Source organism: Bombus pyrosoma, linkage group LG7, assembly GCF_014825855.1.
Source record: "Bombus pyrosoma isolate SC7728 linkage group LG7, ASM1482585v1, whole genome shotgun sequence".
Taxonomy (NCBI): domain Eukaryota; kingdom Metazoa; phylum Arthropoda; class Insecta; order Hymenoptera; family Apidae; genus Bombus; species Bombus pyrosoma.
Genome location: NC_057776.1, coordinates 16,458,559 through 16,482,622, shown reverse-complemented (window position 1 = coordinate 16,482,622; position 24,064 = coordinate 16,458,559). Strand labels below are relative to the sequence as shown.

Below are 24,064 nucleotides of genomic sequence, written 5' to 3'. Positions count from 1 at the left end.
AAGCGCGGCGTGAAATTGAAAAAAAAGGGAAGATTTAAGATCTTAACCCAATAGAAGTTCAAAAGAAGGAACAGGATATTGTATAGAGAAAGGAAGAAAAGAATAGAGATATATGAACCAGTTACGGGTAATAGTTACTGTTATTGAGATTAGTAAGCGAAAGAAGACAAGTAAGAGTAAGGAAGTGCAATGGAGCAAGATATAGAAAATAGTTTTAGACTTAGTTCAACTTTTTGTTTAGTTGAATTTTAGTTCTGTAATTCAAACAACTAAGGCCGTTTTCAAGGCCGTTGGATTGAAAAATAAGATATACTAAAAATAATGTATAAATGAATTCTACATGTTTATATATTTAAATCTTTTTCCTCGTTGCAATTCTCAAATTTTTCGAATATCTTTTGTAATATGCTATAATTCACGCAATATATGAATTAAAGCAGTCAAAGTAAAATGAGTAATAGTATGAATAATACTATAATGTAATAGTATTATTTTATAATATATTACAAAAATTAATGATGTCTGTATGATGTTTTAAGCTATTGGTTGGTCCATTACTGATGAAACTTCATCTGGGTAATTTAAACCATACAAAGCAAGGAGTGCAGATTTTGCTGCTATTTTCTTGGCATCCTTTTTGTTCTTTGCTGTAATATACATTTATTTTTAATCCAACATAAAAGAAACATATAAAATAAAATCATTAATTTGCAATGTACTATAATATATAACACATTTTTTATATTGATGTATAGAATAAAGATATAAATGCTTAAACTAAAATAGAAATCGCATTACCTGTTCCTGAATATTCAATGCCATCAATATCAACAGCAAGAGTAAACATTGTATTTGGTGGATTACCAACTCGATTAAGTTCTACATATGTTAAACCTGGTCTCATTTGATTTAATAACATTACAGGGTGTATGTTTGTTGCATTAGGTGGAAGTTCTTTCTGAACTGGAGTTTTTTGAACATGAGAAATCTCTCTTTTAATTCCTTTAACAGGTGATGGTAATCCTGGTCTTGGAACTGGAACTGATGTTCCTTGATTATGCCATTCAAGGAAAAGTTTATACAATGCAAAACTAGCCAAAGAGCTCCATGGAATTTCATCACTTTCATCAACAGCAGTATCCATTGGTGTTACACCTTCTTCGTTATTTTCCTCTTTTGATATAGTAGATGAATCCATAGATTGAACTGATTGTCCATCTGATTCAGCATCAATACGTGCTTTCATAGATGCTGCTGTCATTTTTTCAAGTAATAATGCTTTCAACGCATTTTCAGCAGCATTTTGACGAGCAAGTGGTTTAGATAATCCTTGCCCAACATAAGTTTTACCATCAAGCTATTTTTAATAAAAAAAATTATTTTGGGATTTTAGTATATATAATGTATAAACACACGTGTGTGTGTGTGTGTGTGTACTAAATTATTCTAAATACCTCTGCATGAACGAGATACAGGGAGTTTGGCATAGGTCCTTGAGTTTCAGGAAATGTGAACTGGACTCCAGGTTTCATTTCATTTAGTACCATAATTGCATTCTTGGGTTGCAATGTCTTTCGTAGACGTTGATTCAAACGAAGTCGTTTCAGTCTTTTATTTACTCTAACTGAAGGTATAAACTTTATGTAATTTATTAAACAAGAGTATATTATATTAATTTTTTCCATATATATATCAGTATATCAATATTCACAATGATTATAAATATGCAATAGCTCAATAGTAATCTATTAGAGCACATAGCAATAGTTTCAATCTTCAAATTTGCGCAGTGAAGTATCATCATTATGTATATAATGTTTCCATATTTAGATAATTTATGCAATATAAATTTCAAAATTATTTCAAATGTAGTTAAAAAAAATGTTTTAAATAAACAGAAAAAACTGCTTCTTAATAATTATTTTAAATACTTACATCCAGGTGCTTTACGCCTCCATCTTGGAAGTTGTTCTTCTATTTTAGTATCTGTATCTTCAGGCACTTGATTTTCATTCTTTATTTCAGATATGCTATTACATGTTGGAGGTGTAGGATTAGAGTTAGTTGTTAAGGGAGATGTTGGAGTAGGAACTAATGGTTGAGAAGATGAAACAGGATTATTTTGCATAGCAATTGCACTTTGTTGCTGATTATGGAGAGGTAGTTTTAAAATTGGTTTCAACCGTTGCATTTGAGGTTGAAATTGTGATTGTGTTTGAGGCTGTGGTTGAGACTGTTGTTGGGACTGTGATTGAGGCTGTGGTTGAGCTTGGCTTTGAGGAGAATTGGCAATGGATTGTTGTGGTTGTTTAATTTGCTGTGGCAATTGTTGTTGCTGTTGTTGTGGTTTCCCTTGTTGTAGATTCTTTGCTGCTACTTGTTGCATTTGTGGTTGCTGAGATTTGCTATGTTGCAAATTCCTTGCTGCTACCTGTTGCATTTGTGGTTGTTGTTGCTGTTGCTGCGGTTTAAATGGTTGTGCATTTTGTGAACTTCCTTGTTTGTAATTACTTTGTTGATTTGGAGGAGGTTGTGTTGCTTGAAAACTGGCTTGCTGATTGTACTGCAAAACATAGGGTGGGTCGCCGCTACACAAGGAACCTGTACGGTTGTGCTATCCCACCAAGGTCTAGCATCGCATATGCACTTGAAAGCAGTCTAATGCTACTCCCATAACTCATACCAGCCAAATTATTTCTGTGGCCTATATTTCCTTATGTATAACTGAACTGAGTTTACATACAACAGAAAATAGAAAAAAGGAGAGTAAAAGGAGAATAAAAGGAGAGTAAGAAGAAGAATAAAGATTTTCAAGCCTAAGTAAAAGTTTCATTACTATATGCTTTATATCAATAATAAATATAGTTTTGTAACATGTTGTGTATAAAGTTTGCACATGTTTATGAAAACAAACACTTAAGCTAATTGTGAAATAAAATTTAATAAATAATGTAGATTTAAAAATACAGAAAACTTACATGTGCCATTTTTATATTTTGTAACTTTAAATCTTAAATCCTAATCCTTAAATTTATGAAATAATATTTCAGAGAAACCTACATATGTAGTACCAAAACAAGTTTATTTTTAGTTTGTACCTAAAGCATAATTACTAATAATGACAAACAGTTTAGCCTAAAATGTTATGTAAACATCAGTTCAGTATGTTATTAAAAATATGGCCTATGGCAAGCTACGCTATGGGGGTAACTGACGAACTAGCCCCTGGCTGAATAGACCTCCTCGGTATTGTTGTATAGCTACTAGTTCCTGCATTGCAGGGGAGGGGAAAGTAGGGACCACTAATTAGTACATGCAAATGGATGAAATATTGAAAACAACAAATGGAAATATTGAAAACAATAATTACATATTCTAATTATGATGAATTCAAAATATTTCATTCTCTCTCCTTCTCCCTCTCCCTCTCCTTCCCTCTCTCTCTCTCTCTCACACATACAATTTCTTTCCTTTTATATTAATATGAGAAAATAAAAAAATAATATGCTGTATAAATGCTGTTATTTGTTATGAAAGATAATGATCTTAATAATATTTCTAAAAAAGTAGATTAGAAAAAAGTAATTTAAAAATATTCAGTTTAAAAAAGAATTAAAATTTTACATGTTAATATATTTTTTTTGGACAAAAATGGAATGATTTATTTGAATTAACCAATTTTGCTTTTGTTTTTATTTTATTGTTACTTGTATTATTATTTAGATTTTATAACTCTATTCATAATATGATCGAACAAAATTATCAGATATTGAGTATATTAAAAAGTACTAAATGTACTTATTTTAAGTATCAAAAGAATGGTCAATAATGTTACACAGATATTTATTCTTGTATTTATTAATCATTTTGTCAAAAATTTCTAGTATATATACATCAAATGATATTAGTGAATATCATTGTATTGCAAATCTAATGTATTTTATTGATATATACAACATAAAACTCTAATGTAGTTTAGTATTTGTACTAAATTAATATAAAAAATACTTCCATATTATTTTTATACTCGAAATATTTTTTGTGTATATACATATGTATAAGTTTAAGAAATGCAAATGTGTATTTTATATTTTGTAAAAACAAAAAATGCATTTTTAAATAATACTAATTTAAATTACTTAAGATATTAGATATTAATACTTTACATCATATTTCTTCATTGTATGATATATAATATTAAATATATCATATTTTTAACATCTTTAGTACACTTAAATAATTTAAATCAATAAATAAATTAAATGTAATTATAGAAAAATAAAACAATTTTAAGATCTGGAATACTTAGGTAACAAATATTGAGTGTGTGTGCGTTTTGCATCTTCTGATACATAAATTTCTAAATTACTTAAACGATTTTATCGATTGATATAATGAAAATGTGTTATTCATTTATTTACATACTACATATTATATATGTTTCTATACTATGTGTAATTATATGAATCATTTACTTGGCAAATTATTGTTTTCAAAAAATATATATATATACATATGCTTCTCTTATACTTTTTAAGTTAAAGTTAAAATTATTCTTAAAATAGCAAACTTACAGTGCTTTGACCTTGATATGATACATTTGGATTACTTTGGTTTCTCACTGGAAACATAATTAATGAAATTATTGGTATCTTTTGTTGGAATCAATGATAATAAAGTCAAGAGAAACACATTTGCGGCTTTATAATAAATACGGTGAGTCTCAAAATTATTCACACATACAGGAGGTTAAGAGAAATATGAAAAATGAAATGATAATAAAAGGACGTTCAGCACTCTTTATTTAAAAAATGTGATATTTAGTCTTTAAATTATGAATATTATATAAAGAGCAATGAAATTATTAGTATAGTTGTTGACAAGACAAAATGTAACAATTCCTTGCATTTATTCAGGTTATAAAATTAATGACACACATGTAACATTCTATGAAAAACAATTAAAGTACCCAAATACTGCCTTATAAACTCAGTATAAGACATTATAACAATCAATTAACATCCAACTTGATAAAGCAAAAAGGATATCTCACAAAATAAAAATTCTAATTATTATTATAAAAAATTATTAAGTTTAACAATATGTGTTGCTAATTTTGTGATCCTAATTAATTCTTTAAATTGTTTCACATTATTTTTTCATAACCACAAATGATAATTTTATTGTTTTTTTTCCATAGATTTCTTAGTTAAAGGACTAGAAGACTATATTTAAAAAAAAAAGTGCTGAGAATACTTTTATCATCTTTTTATTTTTCGTATTCCTGTTAACTTTCTGTATGTGCCAATAATTTTGTGACTAACTATGTATACAATTTTTACATTATTCAAGTTCAAATTAACATGTTAAACAAAAAAGTTCTTTTTCATATATAAGCATATTTAAAAAAAAAACAAAATAAATTATAAAAATTATTTTAGAACATAATTTTTAGCATCATTGAGGAAGTATAACGTAAAATTATGTCAAAATATTCATTGTAGAACGCCATTCTTTATAAACCGGTATATAGGTATTGATTTTCTTCTACTACAGCCATTTACATACCTTCAATTATTATAAATAATGAACAAAAAAATATATTCATTACATTAAAATATCAAAGCAAACAATTACAAATTTACTGTAAAATTATTTAAAGCTACTTACTATTGGGATAGCCTTGGCTTTGTCTATTTCTTGGATACATGTTTTGAGTTCAAGTTAAAGCACTTCAAATATAATTAGTTTCAGGACATAAAAATAGTTTTTTACAATACATTTAACTCCGGAACGTAAGGTAGAATTAATTTTTATGAAACACTAATAATATTTAAATACTTTTACAATGTAGTCACAAAACTAAGGAACGACTTCCTATCTCGTTACAGAGAAGTAGGAAACAGGGTTGCCGTAACCACTGTTGCCAGTTGCCAGACGAATTCCCTCACGAGGGAATACATTGGTGTCACATTAACTCCACTGCCACCCTATACTATGTCATTTATATTACGTGACATGAGTTACGTTCTATGTGATGTAAATTAATTACAGTCAAATATTTCTTTTAGCAAAAAGATTTACATGGTATTTTCTTTTAAGAAAGTAAATAACAATTTACTTCATATAAGTTACATTTTTTCAATGAAATTATTTAAAAAAAAAAGTTGCCTAACTTAATCATAACAATGTAAAACAAAAAACAGCTGTTATTTGTCCCTCCACCTACATTTGTTAATAGTACGATTCATTACATCACTAGTTCAGTAATTATACTATTTTCCCTTTATTCCCTCGACTTGGTAACGATGACTACGATCATATAAACAGGTCTCGATATTCACACATACTGAAATCTAGGGAAAACCGCCTGAAAATTGAGTTGTGATTAGTTATGAAAAATCAACATGGAAAATAAGAAAGTTCTTGATTTACGCATGCGTGATACGCTATAAATGCTAAGACAAACACAGAGATGCTCTACTTATCTCTGTTTGTCTCGCAAGAACGCAAACTTTGTTGATCGTCCATGTTGGTTTTTCATGATTAGACACGACTCAATTTTCGGACAGTTTTCCCTAGCGAATGTTGAGACTTGTTTGTATAATCATGCTTAACTAGAAACTAAAAAATGACGTTTACTATTGTCGGAAATAGCAAGGACAAGTCTGTCATATTGATCATTAAGCGCATGCCTTAATCATAGTCCGCGATTTCATAACTTTAGTGAAAACAAATTTTTACAACATCATTATCTATTCTGTTAATTCGTTAAAATTAAATAATAGAACAAATTTTCATCATGTATTGCGTAAAAAACAATTTTTTATAAATTTAAGTAGAAAAAGTACAAGTTCTTGTTGATACTGTAATATTGAATGCAAAATTTGAACAGCTTTTAATTACTAATCGTTAAAATTAATTACTAGAAAGTACAATATTCAATAAAACACCTTTTTGGTCGAAATCTTTTAGCTACATTTGTGAACAAATTCAGTTTATATAAATTTACGCATAAATAAAGGCACTTGAAATTCATAAATTTTAAGGACTAAAAATGAAAAAATATGTCTATATTATAGTAATAGTAATATATTATAGTAATAATAATATATTATAGTAACAATAATCGCAATGTATTCCTCAAAATTTAATTTTTTGCTATTCAAGTAAATTTCTATTATACACAGCATTACAAATTTAAAGCAATCCTTCCATTTCTTGCATAAACTGCATATATGCATCATCTTTTGTTTTAGGTTGAGTAGATCGTATTGGTTGCGTTTCTGGTATCCTTTCTGAAAGTCTTGACAAAGTACTTGGTTTCTTTTTGTCATCCCTTTTCACACGAAGAGAGGTAGGTAAAAATCTTGTAACATCAGCTGCTAAATTCCTAATTTGTGGTTTTGCTTCGATAGTTGTAGTGCTTTTACCATCTTTATCTTTTCGATTAATTAATTGTGGTGCAGCAGAAAGTACATTAGGTGTTTTAGGTTGTGATCCTGTTGCAGATTGTGTCTGCATTTGAGGATTTCCTATATTTGTCATATTTGATAGATTTGGCATTTGCATTTGTGGAGGAGGCATTCTTGGCATACTTGGTGGACCAGGTCTCAACATCCTCGGCATTCCTGGTGGTGGGCCTATAATCATAAACAAAGTAATGATTATCAATTTATTCATTACCTTTATATTGACAAATCATTAAATAGTGCATATTATCCTTACCAGGGGGTAATCGAAGTCCAATACGGGGTGGTGGGGGTGGCGGCATCCTCAAATGTAAAGGTGGTGGTGGAGGTCTATACATTAAAGGAGGAGGCGGCAATCCCATAGGGGGCATTGTGTGTGGTTGTGTATGTTGAGAATGAGAATGTGATGTATGTTGATTATGGTTTGATGAATGGTCTGATGCTCCTGGAGGTTCTAAATCTTCTTCTTCTGTTTTATTATTACCAGATTTATTATTAGACTTTGAATTAGATTCATTTTCTGCTTCCAGTAGTGACAATCGAGCATTTAAATCTTGAGCTCGTTCAGTTTCCCGCTTTTTATGGACAACTTCCATTTCACGCATAAATTGATCAATATCTTGCCCTGCCATAGCTAACATTTTCTGTTGTAGAGTAGTTGGTTTTACTTTAGTTATGTCTCTTTCTTTTTCCTTCTCTTTGTCGCTGTCCTTATCTTTACCGTCTGATTCTTGTTTATTATCTTCTTTGTCATCCGCAAATCGAATTGTTCTCGATTTTGGTACTGGTTCTTTAGCCTATACATAATTTCATGATTACATAATATTCATATTTCTAAAGTAATAATGCATTAACTGATGTTGAACAAATTTAAATACTAACCTTCTCAGACATATCTTCATCGTCACTTGATAGATCAGAAGGTGGAAAAGGTGGGACACCGGGTGGTTCTTTATTAGGTGCTAGTGTAGGTATAGAAGGGGATGTTGCATACGCACTTGTCTTCTTTAAAATACTTGGTGGTATTGGTATGTTCATAAGGGGATGATGCTGTGGTATGTAATGTGGATGAGGGGGATACATATGTGCTGGTGGTTGTGGCATATCTGGTAAAGGTATTTGTGAAGTTAAAGAACCTAAACAGATATAAGATATATACATGAAGTGAATGAAATTGTAAATAATACCATAATAATAAATATCATAATAAGTAAATACCTGAGTACATTCGAGATATGTCATTACCAGCTGATGGTAATGGAATTTCATCAACTTGTACTTGTTGTGCATGTCTTACAGCTTCAAAATAAGAAACAAGATCTATTCTTCTACGTTCATATTGTATCAATTGTTCTTTTAACTCTGCCCACTTTTCCTGATCATCCTTTGCCTATAAAGAAACAAAAATAAATATGTATGTAATATTTTACAATATGTTAACTATCACTGTTGATTTAATCTTACCAATAATTTTTAAAGAAAATTTATAACCATTATGTAGAAAATACTTACATACATTTTTAAGACACGATCTAAGGTCTCCTTCAATTTCTTTCGTTTGTCTTTCAATACTTTCTCATTAAGTGGTGGTGGCTGCATGACATTATATTCTAAAAATTGAAATGTATGTATTAATATAAAATTAATAATGTTAACAATTCATAAACTATCAAATATTTTACTCACCCATTTGGTCTATTTTTTCCATTTCTTCAATAATTTGAGCAGGATCTTTGCCCTTTAAAACAGCAGCACGTACTAACTGTCTTTGTTTTTTATTTTTCTTTAATTCTTTTTTACGTGCCTCTTTACCTGTAACAAATTTGTAAGTAATAAGCTATAATAATTAGTAAATTTATGATTTTTAAGTAAAGTAAATTGCTTGGTTATGTTATCTACTAACGTGCTTGATCAGTAGGATTCATATATTTCCCACTTTTTGTGGTATTTATTGAACGGCGACCCATGTTTTCTTACTTAAAAAAACTATTTGCGTAAATTTATATTGTATTTTCACAATTTTTATATCAAATAAATCAATATTTATATTTATCGTAACTATAACTTCGGCATTCCTACTAAGTACACTGTAGACTGTACACTAAAAATGGCTGCAGGTGAAGCAGCAAGTGTAAACATGTTGTGCGCGTCCTCTATCGAACACTGCATGAACTAGCTGGCGCCAAATTCAAATTGTAAACTAGCGTAGCCGAAGCAATGAACAAAGAGAATTTATCTATGTAAATATTGATTAATTGTCAAATTATCTATCAGTGATAATTATAATAATTTTCTAATTTACATATTTATCTAAATTATCGTAACATATCATAATATCAAATAAATCATTCTCTCTGCTATATGATAAACTTCAATAGGAACAATTATTATTGATATTAATTAATAACAATTTTTCTTATCGAACCATAAACAAATTGCGTTTGTTATGTAAAATACGAAGATATAAATAAACCAAATAACGAGAAAATGGGAGGAATATTGTAAAGCTAATCCCGACATCTGGTGCATAAATGGGCGCTATCCAAAAAGCATAGAAATCATACTAGATTAAAGATTTCTCAATTTGTAATTAGTTTATTAAAATATAGTTATTTGTATCAAGTTTAATTCATTTAAATTTGGGTTTCTTTGTATTCTTGCATGTCTCCTGTATGTTATTTTTTAAACCATTTGTTAATTGTCAAGTTTGTTTATCCAAAACTTCTAAGCACGACCAGAGTACTTTAGCAACAAACCAATCTAAAATTCTCCACGCAGAAAAGAAAATTTGATTACAGCTGCAGTAATCAAATTTTGTTTACGTTTACTGTCTTGTTTCAATGGATAGACTATACCAGAGAGGAAATTTCCTCTCTGACTATACTGAAGTTTTCACGGTTTGTCCAGTTTACATAAAGTGATTGGAGAATGGATTAACTTGAGTAACAGATAGGAAAGTAATACTGGTATATCAAAACAGTCTCTATAAAATGTCATGTAGGTATATTTATGTATAACGACCCAATAAAATTTGTAACCTTGTTTTTATCACAAGTAAAAGCCGACACGCTAAGAATTATATGTGATTATTCAGGTATATCCTTTAGATATACATAAAATATTACATAAAATAAAATAATACATAAAATATTAGCAGTGAAGTACATTCATTTAATATATATATATTGTATCTATGTGATTAAACAAAATGATATAATATTAGAAAATAATTCTAATCTGATTTAAGCAGGTTAATACTATACTAATATCTACGTAATTTCGTTTAAATAGTAAAACTAAATTTCAAACAATATTTTTATAGTTATGTTACAGGAGAAAATAGGGAAAATGTCTCACATTATTGCACATGATATTGACAAAAAACCACGGACAAAGGATATTAAAGTACAAGAAGATATTACATTTTATCAAATGGGATTTTCACAAAAAATTTTGGATGGATTATCTCTTTGTGGTTTCCAAAGACCTTCACCTATACAATTAAAAGCAATTCCTTTGGGAAGATGTGGTTTTGGTATATAATATTTTCTTTTTTGTATCTGTATATTTTAAGCTATAAGTTATTAATGTATATGTTAACTACAGACTTAATAGTACGTGCCAAATCAGGGACTGGTAAAACTTTAGTGTTTTGTATAATATCACTTGAAATGATTGATATAGATATATCGTCTGTACAAGTATTAGTATTAGCACCTACTAGAGAAATTGCTGTACAAATTGCACAAGTTTTTTCGTCTGTAGCTTGTGAAATAGAAGGTAAATATTTTTTTAAATTTAGTTAAATTTATTTGTTTGATGAATAATTGGAGTTATGAAATAAAATTATTTTTTTAATTTCAGGTTTAAAAGTTGAAGTATTTATAGGAGGAACAGCTATAGAAAGTGATAAAAAGAAATTGAATAATTGTCACATAGCTGTTGGTGCCCCAGGTAGAATTAGACATTTAATTGATAAAGGATTCTTAAAAGTTGAAAATGTTAGATTATTTATTCTTGATGAAGCAGACAAATTAATGGAAACCAGCTTTCAGAAAGACATTAAGTTCGTATAATAATGAAATATATTATTGACATTATTGAAGAAATAAAAGTATTATTCACAATAAAAATTTTCAGCTATATCTTTTCAAAATTACCACTAAGTAAACAAGTTATAGCATCAAGTGCCACTTATCCGGGAGATTTGGAAATATTTTTACAGGCATATATGTGCTCTCCTGTTTTAGTATCTCCAGATAACAATGAACCAATACTTGTTGGACTCACACAGTTCATAACAGTTGTTCCTTCTCATCCAAATGTTATGAAACAGGTTTGATTTAATTTTCTTGTTTTGTATAATCATACAAATATCAAACCAGTTCATAAGTTCATGTCCATTTTTATTGCACTTATTGTAAAAACACATGGTGAATAAATTATCATAAAAATAATATGGAATTGCACTAAATAATGGTAAATATATCGTAAATTCATTTTCATATCCTCTTATTGTTTTATTACAGTTAAAAATATGCATGAACTTATGGACTTGATCTACTATATCAAATGTTATAAAATTATTTTAATACTAAATTTTAGGTTCAAATAAAAGTAGATGAATTAATAAAGATATTTAACAAAATTCCATTCAAACAAAGTTTAGTTTTTTCAAATTATCAATCAAGGTAAGTATATTTTTATAATTTCTTTTATTTACACTTTTTCAAATAATTAAACACCATGCATATATATACTTAAAATACACCGTCTTTTACAGAGCCCAATCTGTATGTAACAAAATTAGTGCTATGGGTTTTAAAGCAACCTTTTTTGCTGGAAATCAAGATATGAATAAAAGACTTGAGGCCATTAATAAATTAAAGACTTTTAAATGTAAAATAATGGTAACAACTGATTTAACTGCAAGAGGTATAGATGCAGATAACGTAAATTTAGTTGTAAACCTTGATTTACCCATAGATGCACCAACATATTTGCATAGAATAGGAAGAGCTGGACGTTATGGATCTTATGGTCTCTCTATAACAATAATTGCAGAAAATGAGTTAGAAACATTAAAAAAACTATTAATGTCCATTGGAGGTCCAAATTTTTATGTACTGAAACTTCCTTTTGATTATCCAAATGATATTTGGAATACTTCTAATACAAAATTTGAGAAACTTTACGCAAAATCTGAAAAAGACGAAAATCAATTTGACATTAAGCCTATCACTACAGCTATTAATGATTTATCTATGAATACTGCTAATATAGAACTACAGAATAATATAAAGTCAAAAGTTAATGAAACAACAGATGATATAAATAAAGAAGTTACAGAAAATGTGGAAGAAGTAAAAAATAATATAATGGATTTTTCCTGTTTAAGAAACATACCTGATTTACAAAATAAAATAAAAGTTAATTCTTTGTTTGCACCATGTATTAATCTGATAGATGAATCTCAATGCATTAAAAAGAAGAAGAAAGAGACTACAATTATGTCATACAGTGTGTCTAAGCCCAAAGTTATACATAGTTTTACATTGGATGCCTCAATCAATAATCCTTCCAGCTGGCAGAAAAACAATGAAAATGTGGTATTTGAAGTTGATTTATCAGATTTACAAGAAGATGATTTATCAAATTCTAATATTGATATGATTATTGAATTTACAAAATATAATTTTCAAAGTAAAAATACAGAAAAATCTTCTTTTCATCATAATTACGTGAATATTGATGTACATTCTGAAGATACCATTTCTAGAAGTACTGTACATAATGAAATGCAGAAACAAGACTTAGAACAGAAAATTCAGAAAAAGAGTGATGTAACTACTGATACTCTGATAACTATCTCAAATAATGTTCAAAATAGCACTGATGTTTCCATTTTAGAAGAATTGAATTCTCATCTCACAGAATATATGAAAGGTTCTAATACATTTTGTGATGAATTATGTTCAAATGACGAGGAAATATTATTGAAACAGGCATTTATTTGGAAAAACAAACTTGATTTTGAAATCAAATTATTAAATAATGCAATGGAAGTCATGAAAGAATCTATACAAAAGTTCATATATCAGAAACATGTTGAAATGCTCAAAATATTTTATAGTGTACAAAAGAAAGCTCTCTTATGTGTTTATCCAGAAATACGAAATGACGATGAAGTAAATGACACTTATTTATATTTTAGAACTTCTGTAAACGAAAATGTATTAGAACTATATAAAGAAATAGAAAATTTCAAAAGTTCCCATCGAAAATGTGGAGAAAATTTTAATGCATATTTCCCATATCCTGTTGAATTAGATTCATATATGCCAAATCTTATGATCTCCAACACAGACAGAGAAGATTATCTCAGTGCATTACGATATTTATATTCAAATCCTTATCCCAGGGAACATTTATTGCAAATAGCAAGTTTTGTGACATTCATTGATGAGCCTAAAAAGTACAATTTAATACAAAAATTAAAAAGTTTAAATAACTCTTCAGTTAATGAATTGTTAACAGTAATACAAAGTGAATTATCTAAGAAGGAATCAAATAAAAATGAAAGTAAAGAACAGGAAGAGAAATTATTAGAACATTCTGATAGCACAAATCGAAGTGAAAACGTTATTAATTCAAAGATTGATATTTTACATAAGACACTAGATAATATTGGAAATATGACTAGTCAAGAAGAAAACGTCGTCTCTCTAAGTGATAATAAATGGGATAAAATGAGTAATAACTATAGTTCTGACAATTCTATATCAACTGATTTAGGTTTGGATGATCTTTTTAAAATACAAAAAGTTACACGTCATGAAAATTGTAACTTGACTAGTAGTACATCAAGTATATTTTCTAGTGAAAATGATACTGTTAAGGAACATAGATTGAATGGAAAAGTATATGCGAAAAATAAATTTCGTAGACGGAAAAAGATTCAGAAACAAGGAGATAATACTGCTAAAGAACAATTTATTATCAGATCATCTGATAGTACTGATACATATGAAAAACAATATACGTCACAAACGCAATCAGATTTGTCATCTAGATCAATGACAGATCGGTTAAATTCGTCTTTTGTAGAAACAAATTTAAGCAGAAAAAATATTCAAGATATATTTAATTGTCAAGAGTCTTATGTAGATAATGAACCACAAAGTTCTGTTTCTGTTCCTAGAATTAATGAACATCGAAAGAATAATTCATGTAATTTTTCTCCTACGCCTTTAACAAAAAATGTTTCACAAAGACATTTAGATAATGAAGTTACAACTGAGAAAATCAACATTTGTAATTTACATCAACAAAAATCAAAGAAGCCTGTAAATTCACAATATTATGCTCCTTTTTATAATTATATGCCTAATGTTCCTTATAATCAAGTAGAAGATTATATGTATACACCTGGACATTTGTGCAGCAATATATTTTCAGAGAATGTATATCATTTTCCTCATTCATCAAGTGGTAACCTTAATGAAGTTGAAATTGACCAATTTTTATCATCATTAAGAGAGGAAACAAATCGATTGCATTTAGAACTTTATAAATCAGAAATGCTCCGTAATGTAATGAAAAATTATAATTAAAATTTATAAGATAAAACAATATTATTAACTTATTATCAACATCTGTTGTATGCCTGAGGCGCGTATGCAATACCCGTCTGTATGTGTACGTATTGTATGCGTAGTTAATCAAATTGTGGACTGCGTAATTAAATTTTTTGATAATGAATCTGTGATGAATTAATGAAAAATCATTCTTAAATTAGAAATATATTGTACAAAACACTCAGAATGAACTATGTTTATATTATCCTAATAATTGTGGGACGGTAATAATCGTGTGCAACTCATTTAACATTTGCTAATTCTTGTTTATCAATTGATATATTGTTAATTTCAATAGAAATCACGATAATATCTTATAAAATGTAAAACTTGTTGATTATGAAAATAATATATTTATAATTATTACTTTCGAAAAATGTTTTATAGCTTGTATATAATTATATTGTTTTACAATAAATATTTGAAATACATACTGAATTAACTGTTTGATATGTTGTACATAAAAGTATTCGTGTGCGTTTTTTTCATTTAATATAAATTAATGTTTTTAAAATTTATAATCTTTACATAAAAAACAATTCATCATTCTTCGCGGTAAATTAATTTAAATAACATTTGTGTAATTCAAAAAAATTATTTCTTTTGCAAACTTGAAATTTATTATTACTGATCTTAAATTATACAAAAGAATATTAATAATATGTAATGTTCACAGTATAAAAAATATTACATAATTTTATTTATTCGAATGTCATATAGTGATTGTGAGTTAGAGGGATCAGGTTTCTAAGGCGTTTCTTCAAGGGGAACGAGAAGAAAAAAGCCACCTTACGAAACTCGTCTCGTGAGAATTTGGGGTACGCGCTTGTTGTGTCCGTCCTTTATTCGCAAAATAATCGTTTGAGCAGCCCGCCTAGTATATACTTCAGTCGGTTACCACGTGCTTTCGCGTGAAGGAGTCTCTTAATCGTGTTCGTGAATGTCGTATGGTGTTAATTATTAAATATTTCGTAATTATCTTTTTTTGTAGATTACGTGCGTTCGTTCGGATACGTTTAGTGCTTGGAAAGAAATATGTCATTCTCTAGGAAATACTTCAAACGGATCCCGATTTATGTGGTAGAGAGCCACGATGAGGTGAGTTTACGAATGATCAACGTCTTCCTAGTTTGTTTACATCGCAACTTATTCTATCCAAATTTCCTTGTTAGCACACCAGAGGCGCTACAAGCGTTTCAACTACCAATGACGAATTGGTCACGTGATCAAAGGCGTTGGAAATTAAAATCGTGCGATGTTAAATTTAAACAATGATACAAAATTCGAATTTTTTTGTGAAATTTTGCATTGTTTTATTAGGTGCTACCATTCATTTATCGGTGTTTGGGATCGAAACACCTTCCGTTCGAAGGAAACACGCTCGTGCATTTAGATTCGCATCCTGACATGCTTATACCGAAAATGATGTCGGCGAACACTGTATGGAATAAAGAAGAATTGTTTAGGTATTTTAGATATTTTATTGTTATTGATAATAAGCTTTATTTTATTATTGAATAAAAGCTGTTAAGAAAATTTAATTACTTGTTAAATATACTCTCTTATATATTCATTATAACGAACCAATTTTTTATTCTTTTTATTATTAATATTTGCATATTTTTCTCATTTAACGTATTATATTTTAATATATAAATAAAGTAAATATGCATAAAAGCGGAGCTACCCTCATTTCGATAATTTTTTAATGTGTTCTTAAGGTCACCAACCTGAAGATTTTAATCATAATGGTAAATCGAATGTGTGGAAATAACCTCATTCTGAAAAAAATTTAGTCTAACTCAAATTCATTTCTGATTAAATTAAAATTAGATGTGGGCTAAATTAGGTTTTGTTGTTAATTTTGTTGTATTTTGTTGTCGTTTGTAGTTATCAGTAATCGAAATTAATGTCAAATATTTGGATACAACGATATGTTCTATACTAATTGTGAGTCATTTTTTCTCGAGTTTTTTTTTCGATCACAGTAAGAAAGGTAAACAATTAAGGAATCTGGTTAACTACATTATATTAAATACAAATAATGTGTGGAAAATTATATACTTTTGAGTAAATTCTTTTTTGATAATAACTCTTTCATAAAGCGACCCCAATTAAAACCTTCACAACACTACTCAGGATGATGACAACATATATATTAAAAGATTATCGAAATTAGGGATAGGTCTTTTTTATAAATATTTACCATAAACAAATACAAACAAATACATCCAAAAATATTTTCGAAGACGTATCGCGTTAAATAGTTTAAACATAAAAAGAAGATTAAGTAGGGGGTTATATTTAAAAAATCTGTACGTAGGAGGGACGAGGACATTTTCAATTTCAATAATTTTTGAAAAAATGGGTTCGTAAAATCATTCTTGAAATTAATTTTTACATTTAAAAAATTATCTTTTTATTTCTAAATTTTAATCATTTGTGAGATATTAAATTACATATCTTCACCAATAGTGAAGTTAGCATCGAAAATTGGATATTGCCTGCTGCATATGCCGGTCACTTTAAGCACCTGATCTGGGTCAAACCACCGTGGGCGAATCAAATGGTCGATGGCGTGACAACCTTCTTCATCGGCAAGCATAAGGACAACGAATCAATAAGGTAAGTTCTCATCGCATTATTTTATTTTTATTGCATGTCAAACTAAACCGTGGTTGTAAATGCACCATGAAAAACTTCGACGCTATAATGGATGTCAATCATTACGTTGCATTTCTACATTGTGCAAACAGATGAGTGCAAGCAATATATGTGCAATGATCATTTAATGCATATTTTTATCGATATCTGTACATTACATCACATGCTAGTAGAAAATAAGCATTTTCGGATATTGAAGTATGTAACTTGTGGATAGTCTTTAAAAATAATGATATTTATAATTATAAACGATAAAGATATGAAAACTTCTAATAAAATTATCAACCCTCCATAGGAAAATTGCATTGTTGACGAGCTAGGCAGAATTTCATCCTTGGATTTCTATTCTTTATAAAAACTCTTTTCTTATTTGCAAATATCTTTTTAACATTTGATAGCGAAGATATTGATAATTGTTCCAGAATCTTTTCAGGTTTTTCGAAAACTTAGAATAATGAAAAAAAGTAGGCTTAGATAATAATATAAATTACCTAGTTTGCCTATGGACGGTTAATAAAGAAAAATGGAACTGAAAAGGAGAAAGTGGGACGTTTCGATAATTTAACATGATATTTTTATTTTACAACGTGTAAAATAAGAATAACTATAGACCCATGACGAATCGTAAATTATATTTTCTGAAGGCATTCCAGTTTGATTTTTTAATTACATTGTGCACGTGTCGTCTGATGCGTTTAGGATAACATGCGAAGCCATTCGTACATTGCGTAGAGATTAAGTTCCAGATAAAACAGACATTCACGATGCGCTCATCGTTTGGACCGAGAATTATTTTTCACTTCGTAAAAGCGGGCGAGGGTTAAGTGCCTGCTCCTGTGCCGATTAACATATATGAACATGCCACTTCGTATACATTTAGGATAGCTGTAGCATAATATTACATGTGTCCTCTCGTACCGAGACAAGCATCAGAAAATTGTCGACAGGTGGTACCAGTTTTGTTACCGAACGTTGCATCTTATTATCGCCGTTGCGTGATCTCAGTTTACGTGATAACTTGTTGTCGAATAGTAAAACGGTATAATTAATTAAAACATTATGATCAACACTGTACAAGTATGTAAAATGAATCTGTTACCGGTGATAGAAAACAATGAATGTCAAAAATTTCATTTTGACTGAGATATCGTACCTATTGAACGAATCATGCTAGTGTTGTATATTAGCATTCTTTGGTTGAGTTTTCAAGGAACTAATTTCTTTAAAATTTCTTTAAAATACTGAAACTGTTTCTATACAAAGCCAGGTTAAGTTAGTAATAGCCAGTAGTTAGTGTTAAAATGCTGTGAATGAGAAGGATAAAATTTAAGATGTATATTAAACGTTTTCGTATTAAATTTAAATTATATATATTGTCGTTTTAGAGAAAGTTGTTTTAACATTTTTCATGCTCGATTAATTATCGTAGATATTCATTACGGCAATATTGTTGCAATATCGGGCAAGTATTAGATTTGATTGCTTTTATGACAGAAGTTACATAATTATTAGCTGAAACATGTTCAATGAAACAAGGGTGTGACGCAGCGACGAAAGACATAACAGGACGGTAATGCATATAAAATACTATAAGGTTTGAGAATGATTCATGAAGTATGTGTATAGTGGTTTTATTGTTCTGTCGTGGTTCTTTGTGCGCGCGTTATTCAACGATATGAATGATTGCTTCTCTGTTATGAACATGAGGTCTAATGCAGATATTTAAACTCGTATGTTACATCTATAAAGACGTAACATCGTATTTTATAACTTGATCACGGTGTAATTATATTCTGGCCATAACGCGATACGTTCAATTAGCTGGGTAATTTCGTTTTAAATTACTACGACTAACACGACCATCTAAATCAATGGTAACGGGCTTGTCAGCTCCTACGTGATATATCTTGATTTAAATCCTGATCACTGACCTTTTACGAATATGACGCTCAAAAGTGTATTGTACATAATATTACTCATCAACTTCGATAAGCATGCAATAAATTTCGAAATATTTGACATATATTTGGTAAATTAGTCGGTATTTTCAATGCCATCTTTTTTAATTTTTCCTTTTTAATTTCTGTCCATTTTTTTTTTTAATTTTAGTTTCATTTTATGTAAATGGCCGAATATAATTTTGTCGTATTACTTACATTGATCGATACGTTTTTCCGGAAGAGAAATCGAAATATTACTTTCACAGATTCACATAAACAAAAATATATTTCCATCCGCTTCCTAAATACATTGAGCTTGTTATAAATGTTATAAAAGGCTGTGTTTTATATATACTGCACTCGATATCCTGATGTAATTAAATTTTCAACCAATGATCCCGCAAAATCTGATATATCGATTCTTTATCCGTACGCCTATGATCTCGTCGTGAAAATAAGTATCGACTTGAATCAATTCTGGTGAACACCGCGAAAGTCTTGAATATCGGTTTACATGGTTCGCGGAAGGTGGTAGACACGCGTCGCGATGAAAAGTCGTCACAGTCGGTTAATCCACGATGGAAGGGGTAAAACTTGGTTGACAAGACACGAGGGTGAGCGAGGGGCTGACCGAGGAGTGGTAAAAGGAAAAAGGCAGGTAAAGTAGCAAAGGGAAGCCGACACGGTACGCCGTGGCGATATCTGCCAAGAAACTGGTGGCCGTGATGTAGCGCTCCGCTGGGACTTGAGTTATGTTTCTCGAATTACCGTGGATATATGTCCGTGTACCGTGAGTGAAGCACGCGAATTATGCCGTTGTCAAGACTTCTCCGTGCTCTCTGTGTGCTTCCATTCATTCCTTATCCGATGAATATTTTGATTACGTCGATTCCATTGCCCCCTACGACTATCTGGAATTCTAGCTAGCTATCCACCTAGATTGGAAGAGACGTTCGCAATTTTAACGTTTTAAATACTTGTCAGACGCTTAACGATTCGAGGAATCGGGTACATACAATTAAACCGACCGCAGAATTATTTCTCTTCTTCTCATTCTGGTTATCTCCGAACGATGAGTATCTTGTTCGTAGCTATTCTCGATTTATAATCCGGTGTATAAACAAAATGAAATATTTTCATATTTTAACGTATATATATACTTTAGACTTGCCACGTGGAAATGGTAATCTTCTTAATTTTTATATTCGAACATACATACGTATATATACATATATATACTTCTGTGGGACAATTTGTATTTATTTTATACATTCGATCGAGTTGGCGAGGAGAACTATCGAGCACAAGCTAGCGGAGAGGAAAAGTTTATATCTGATAGTTTTATACGAAACAAGAAAAGTTCACTCTTGATTAGACTTTAAACGCGTAAAACGTGTAGTAGCGTCTTGGATCATTAACTGTACGTGTAACCATTAAAGTGAATTACGACGGATACAATAATTTGCCAGTTACTAATAATTGCTTTCTCGTATGATCAGGATACCGTGGGTAGAATATCTTCTTGATAAAATCTAAAATACGACGGCATCGACCGCTTTTCGTCGAAGTTATACATATGTAATCGCGCGTACCCACGCGCAGGTGTCGATCGAAAGCGGATCGATTTGCATTGACGATCCACAGGATGCACGATTTTCTAACTTTTTTCGATGCTCTGAATGTGTTTTCTTTTTTTTTCAATGACATACATTACTGGATACGCGTAACAACTGATTTTCCTTTGATAGGCGATTATCACAACACGATCAAGAACGATACCATTATTAAGATAAATTGGGATGAACATTTTTTAATGGAAATAACGCATTGGGGGACTGGCATTTGTCGACGCGTGGATTCCGACGAGAACGCTCGTGCTCGGATTTGGAATTACGTGGTTTTTGCGTCAGGCTAATTACTGGAATCGCTAGCTCGCCGCACACTCGATGAATTTGGCTGCACATCTATTTGCATATCTATTTCTATCTCGACTTTGTAGCACCAAAGTATTATTTAAATTATTTTTCGATCAAACGCAATTTTAATTATTCGGATTAAAGCGTGGAATTTAAATTGTATATCGTATCACACATCTTCGATGATAGAAAGAAATTTTTCTCAACCTCCACGTGTTTCCGTTTTCCATTCGCCTTGATTCGCCGGTGACTCTCTTTTTCGTTGTCGTCAAGGAAAGGCTCAAGAAGCTTGGTTGTGGGGGGATCGCGACAATGGACAATGGCGCAATAATCTACAATAGAGATCCGCTTGGAGATTCCGTGTCGAATGAATAGGGTCCCTAGGACAATCATCTCGTAAACTCGGTTTCTTTGCACGCCCCTCCCCTATCGTTCCGCGGCGTGTGTTCTTTCGTTCCATATTTCACGTTTTGTAGTTCTACGGACGCAAGAATCACCTACTTATGCGAAGTTGTTCTAACTAAGGAAGTTCCCTCCCTGTGTTCCATCGCCGGCAACGTGACCTACGCTACTTCGCGTCTGTTTACCGTAGTTCGATCACCCAGCCGGTTGCTTTCGTTGTTCGATGCCGATAATGAAAAGCACGCGTAGCATCTAGCTAACAAATTACGCTAATTTACAGAACACCGAGCGTTTTTCGTTCTACCGGAGAAAGTTTAATTTAACTTGTTTGGGCAATTACGCGTAATCGTTTTCTTCGATTGCACGCGTTACAACACACAAGATTTTCTCTGAACAAACGCTATCAAACCTCTCTTAGAGGGATTCCAGGCTATCTTCAGATAACGATACTCCTTCGGAATTCGCGGAATGTGATTCGCACGAAAACGCTTACGTAATTGGGACCTTTCTGTTCTTTTACGTCCGGTACCACGACCACAGAGATCTCAAGCATTCCTCGAATTTCTGGAAAAACAGCACCGATGTCACGGAATACGCGATCGGCCTAATGTGTCTCCATACCTAGTACATAGAAGTAAATACCTGCCGTGACTGAGAGACCCCGCGTCTCGGTTCTTTGAATACCGGTATGGTAGAAGCACGTCGAGATTTTCACTCGGTGTCTTAATCGCATAACTTGTTCTCGGTAATGCAAGCGAGGCTTATATTTCCTGCCTTTTTTCACCGAGAACGTTTATCAACACATTAGAAACGCGAGCTGGAGGAAAGTTCACGGGTTGTAGAGCACAAATTGCTCTACGCTTCGAAGTTTGAACGACTGTCTTCGTCGAACTCCTCAACGAAACGTTGACCGCCGCATTATTTACAAATTGCGTCTGTTATGCGAATAATTCTTTACGGAAGCGTTCAAATTCACGCGTGAAATTGGTTCTAATTAAATTTTCCACCCTTTTCTTCCGTTTGTTGCTCGAATATTTATCGCGCGAGTGTTTTTACAATATGCGTTTAAGAATACTCGCGTGGAATTTCAATTTTTCTTCCCTCGAAGAATGTGAAAATCGGTCGTAACGTGCTTCCTATCCATTAATGTAAACTTTTCAGTCATTTTTACATGATATTACGATAAGTCGAAGTTAAGAACTTTCGTTTTCTAGTGTTTTTCATAGTGCTTTCTAAACTGTAGCGTGTTTATAAACTTTTTCCATAAAGATTCGTAAATGTATGTTCGAAGAAAGAGAGTTCGATCTCTTCTTTATTAAGTTAGTAAAATTCTATAACTTCATTTCCGTATAAATCTCTAATGTGTCGAACTATGGTAACTCGATCGAGGATTTCGTACAAAAAACGATCTTTCAAAATTTCTATCTTTTTTTCACAATAAAAGCATCTCTAATTTCTATTCGATACATTTCGATTACTTTAAACAAAATATTCATCGCTACATTTTACGTAATTTCTGTGAATGTACCTGTAATTATATCGCAGAAGGATTACGTACCTAGGTATGTAATTAAATCACGAAGTTGTGAATCTCGCGATAAAAGTTTTTATATAATCGGTTAATTTTCATTTGACCGTAAGCCAACACGTAGATTACTTTTTATCATTTTTAACGATTCGTGTATCATCGTTATTACCTAAATTATTGAAAAATTTCACAGTGATCGTCTTGTTCAAACTCCACTATACAGAAATCGAAAAAATACGATGCTTTAAAAAAATTCATTGTCTTCGATTAAAAATGGTAGATATTTTCATGTATATTGAAATATTTTAAATAACAAAGCTTACACATTGAAAAAATCGAATTAATTCCATCGTGTCTGCCATCCGTCGTTCTTACGTACCCCCGTACGTAAACCCGGCGAATTAAATTTCATTATATCGCGCTTTTCGAATAACAATAAACGCAGCTGCTAATTGAAATCCCTTTCGTCGATTCTCTTTTGCACGCTTTGCTCGTCGATCTTATC

The 24,064-nt window shown here is 30.6% G+C and overlaps 4 protein-coding genes across 29 annotated transcripts in view; 2 read left to right on the top strand and 2 right to left on the bottom strand.

The window, feature by feature from the left end:
- Window positions 1-244: 244 nt before the first annotated feature.
- On the bottom strand, window positions 245-6,062 carry LOC122569388 (daxx-like protein). Of its 5 annotated transcripts, none has more exons than XM_043730369.1 (6): window positions 5,671-6,062; window positions 4,575-4,621; window positions 1,936-2,461; window positions 1,455-1,624; window positions 799-1,357; window positions 245-647 (listed from the first exon to the last, which is right to left on the bottom strand). In XM_043730369.1, the coding sequence occupies exons 1-6, from the start codon at window positions 5,708-5,710 to the stop codon at window positions 535-537; spliced, it is 1,455 nt and encodes a 484-aa protein (XP_043586304.1). In that variant the 5' UTR covers window positions 5,711-6,062; the 3' UTR covers window positions 245-534. The 5 variants fall into 5 exon arrangements, with proteins under 5 accessions (XP_043586304.1, XP_043586303.1, XP_043586305.1 ...); XM_043730368.1 differs by having other exon boundaries at window positions 1,936-2,563; window positions 5,671-6,058; XM_043730370.1 differs by having other exon boundaries at window positions 1,936-3,270; window positions 5,671-6,052.
- A 410-nt stretch (window positions 6,063-6,472) lies between these two features.
- Window positions 6,473-15,293, top strand: LOC122569375. 18 transcript variants are annotated; one of them, XM_043730312.1, is made up of 9 exons: window positions 6,473-6,597; window positions 7,260-7,357; window positions 7,558-7,660; window positions 10,795-11,007; window positions 11,079-11,252; window positions 11,337-11,538; window positions 11,613-11,808; window positions 12,078-12,163; window positions 12,256-15,293. In XM_043730312.1, exons 4-9 carry the CDS (start codon window positions 10,797-10,799, stop codon window positions 15,083-15,085), a joined length of 3,699 nt encoding a protein of 1,232 aa, XP_043586247.1. In that variant the 5' UTR covers window positions 6,473-6,597; window positions 7,260-7,357; window positions 7,558-7,660; window positions 10,795-10,796; the 3' UTR covers window positions 15,086-15,293. The 18 variants fall into 18 exon arrangements, with proteins under 18 accessions (XP_043586247.1, XP_043586243.1, XP_043586250.1 ...); XM_043730308.1 differs by having other exon boundaries at window positions 7,512-7,660; XM_043730314.1 differs by having other exon boundaries at window positions 6,557-6,666.
- On the bottom strand, window positions 6,806-9,683 carry LOC122569384 (WW domain-binding protein 11). Its single transcript, XM_043730348.1, has 7 exons — window positions 9,376-9,683; window positions 9,159-9,284; window positions 8,985-9,082; window positions 8,691-8,862; window positions 8,355-8,608; window positions 7,729-8,269; window positions 6,806-7,643 (listed from the first exon to the last, which is right to left on the bottom strand). Exons 1-7 carry the CDS (start codon window positions 9,437-9,439, stop codon window positions 7,201-7,203), a joined length of 1,698 nt encoding a protein of 565 aa, XP_043586283.1. The 5' UTR covers window positions 9,440-9,683; the 3' UTR covers window positions 6,806-7,200.
- Window positions 15,294-15,812: 519 nt separating the features above from the next.
- Window positions 15,813-24,064, top strand: part of LOC122568847 (UPF0489 protein C5orf22 homolog) — a 402,800-nt gene continuing 394,548 nt past the window's right edge. Inside the window, exons 1-4 of one of the 5 annotated variants that reach the window (XM_043729057.1) lie at window positions 15,817-16,207; window positions 16,430-16,575; window positions 17,585-17,734; window positions 21,462-21,555. In XM_043729057.1, coding sequence (XP_043584992.1) covers window positions 16,145-16,207; window positions 16,430-16,575; window positions 17,585-17,734; window positions 21,462-21,501 — 399 coding nt within the window. In that variant the 5' untranslated portion in view covers window positions 15,817-16,144 and the 3' untranslated portion in view covers window positions 21,502-21,555. Of the gene's footprint in view, window positions 16,208-16,429; window positions 16,576-17,584; window positions 17,735-21,461; window positions 21,556-24,064 lie in introns of those variants that run through there. The other 4 variants (XM_043729055.1, XM_043729056.1, XM_043729058.1 and 1 more) reach the window with 4 other exon arrangements.

What these genes read in the sequence shown, in the direction of transcription:
- LOC122569388 (XM_043730368.1), bottom strand. Translation starts at nt 5,710, where the DNA reads ATGTATCCAAGAAATAGACAAAGCCAAGGCTATCCCAATA. An exon ending in GAGGCGTAAAGCACCTGGAT is followed by an intron (nt 1,625 to 1,935) that starts GTAAGTATTTAA and finishes TTATACCTTCAG; the next exon opens with TTAGAGTAAATAAAAGACTG. An exon ending in CATTGAATATTCAGGAACAG is followed by an intron (nt 648 to 798) that starts GTAATGCGATTT and finishes TGTATATTACAG; the next exon opens with CAAAGAACAAAAAGGATGCC.
- LOC122569384 (XM_043730348.1), bottom strand. Translation starts at nt 9,439, where the DNA reads ATGGGTCGCCGTTCAATAAATACCACAAAAAGTGGGAAATATATGAAT. An exon ending in GAATCCTACTGATCAAGCAC is followed by an intron (nt 9,285 to 9,375) that starts GTTAGTAGATAA and finishes AATTTGTTACAG; the next exon opens with GTAAAGAGGCACGTAAAAAA. An exon ending in CATATCTCGAATGTACTCAG is followed by an intron (nt 8,609 to 8,690) that starts GTATTTACTTAT and finishes ATATCTGTTTAG; the next exon opens with GTTCTTTAACTTCACAAATA.
- LOC122569375 (XM_043730302.1), top strand. Translation starts at nt 10,482, where the DNA reads ATGTATAACGACCCAATAAAATTTGTAACCTTGTTTTTATCACAAGTA. An exon ending in TGTAGCTTGTGAAATAGAAG is followed by an intron (nt 11,253 to 11,336) that starts GTAAATATTTTT and finishes TTTTAATTTCAG; the next exon opens with GTTTAAAAGTTGAAGTATTT. An exon ending in ATCCAAATGTTATGAAACAG is followed by an intron (nt 11,809 to 12,077) that starts GTTTGATTTAAT and finishes ACTAAATTTTAG; the next exon opens with GTTCAAATAAAAGTAGATGA.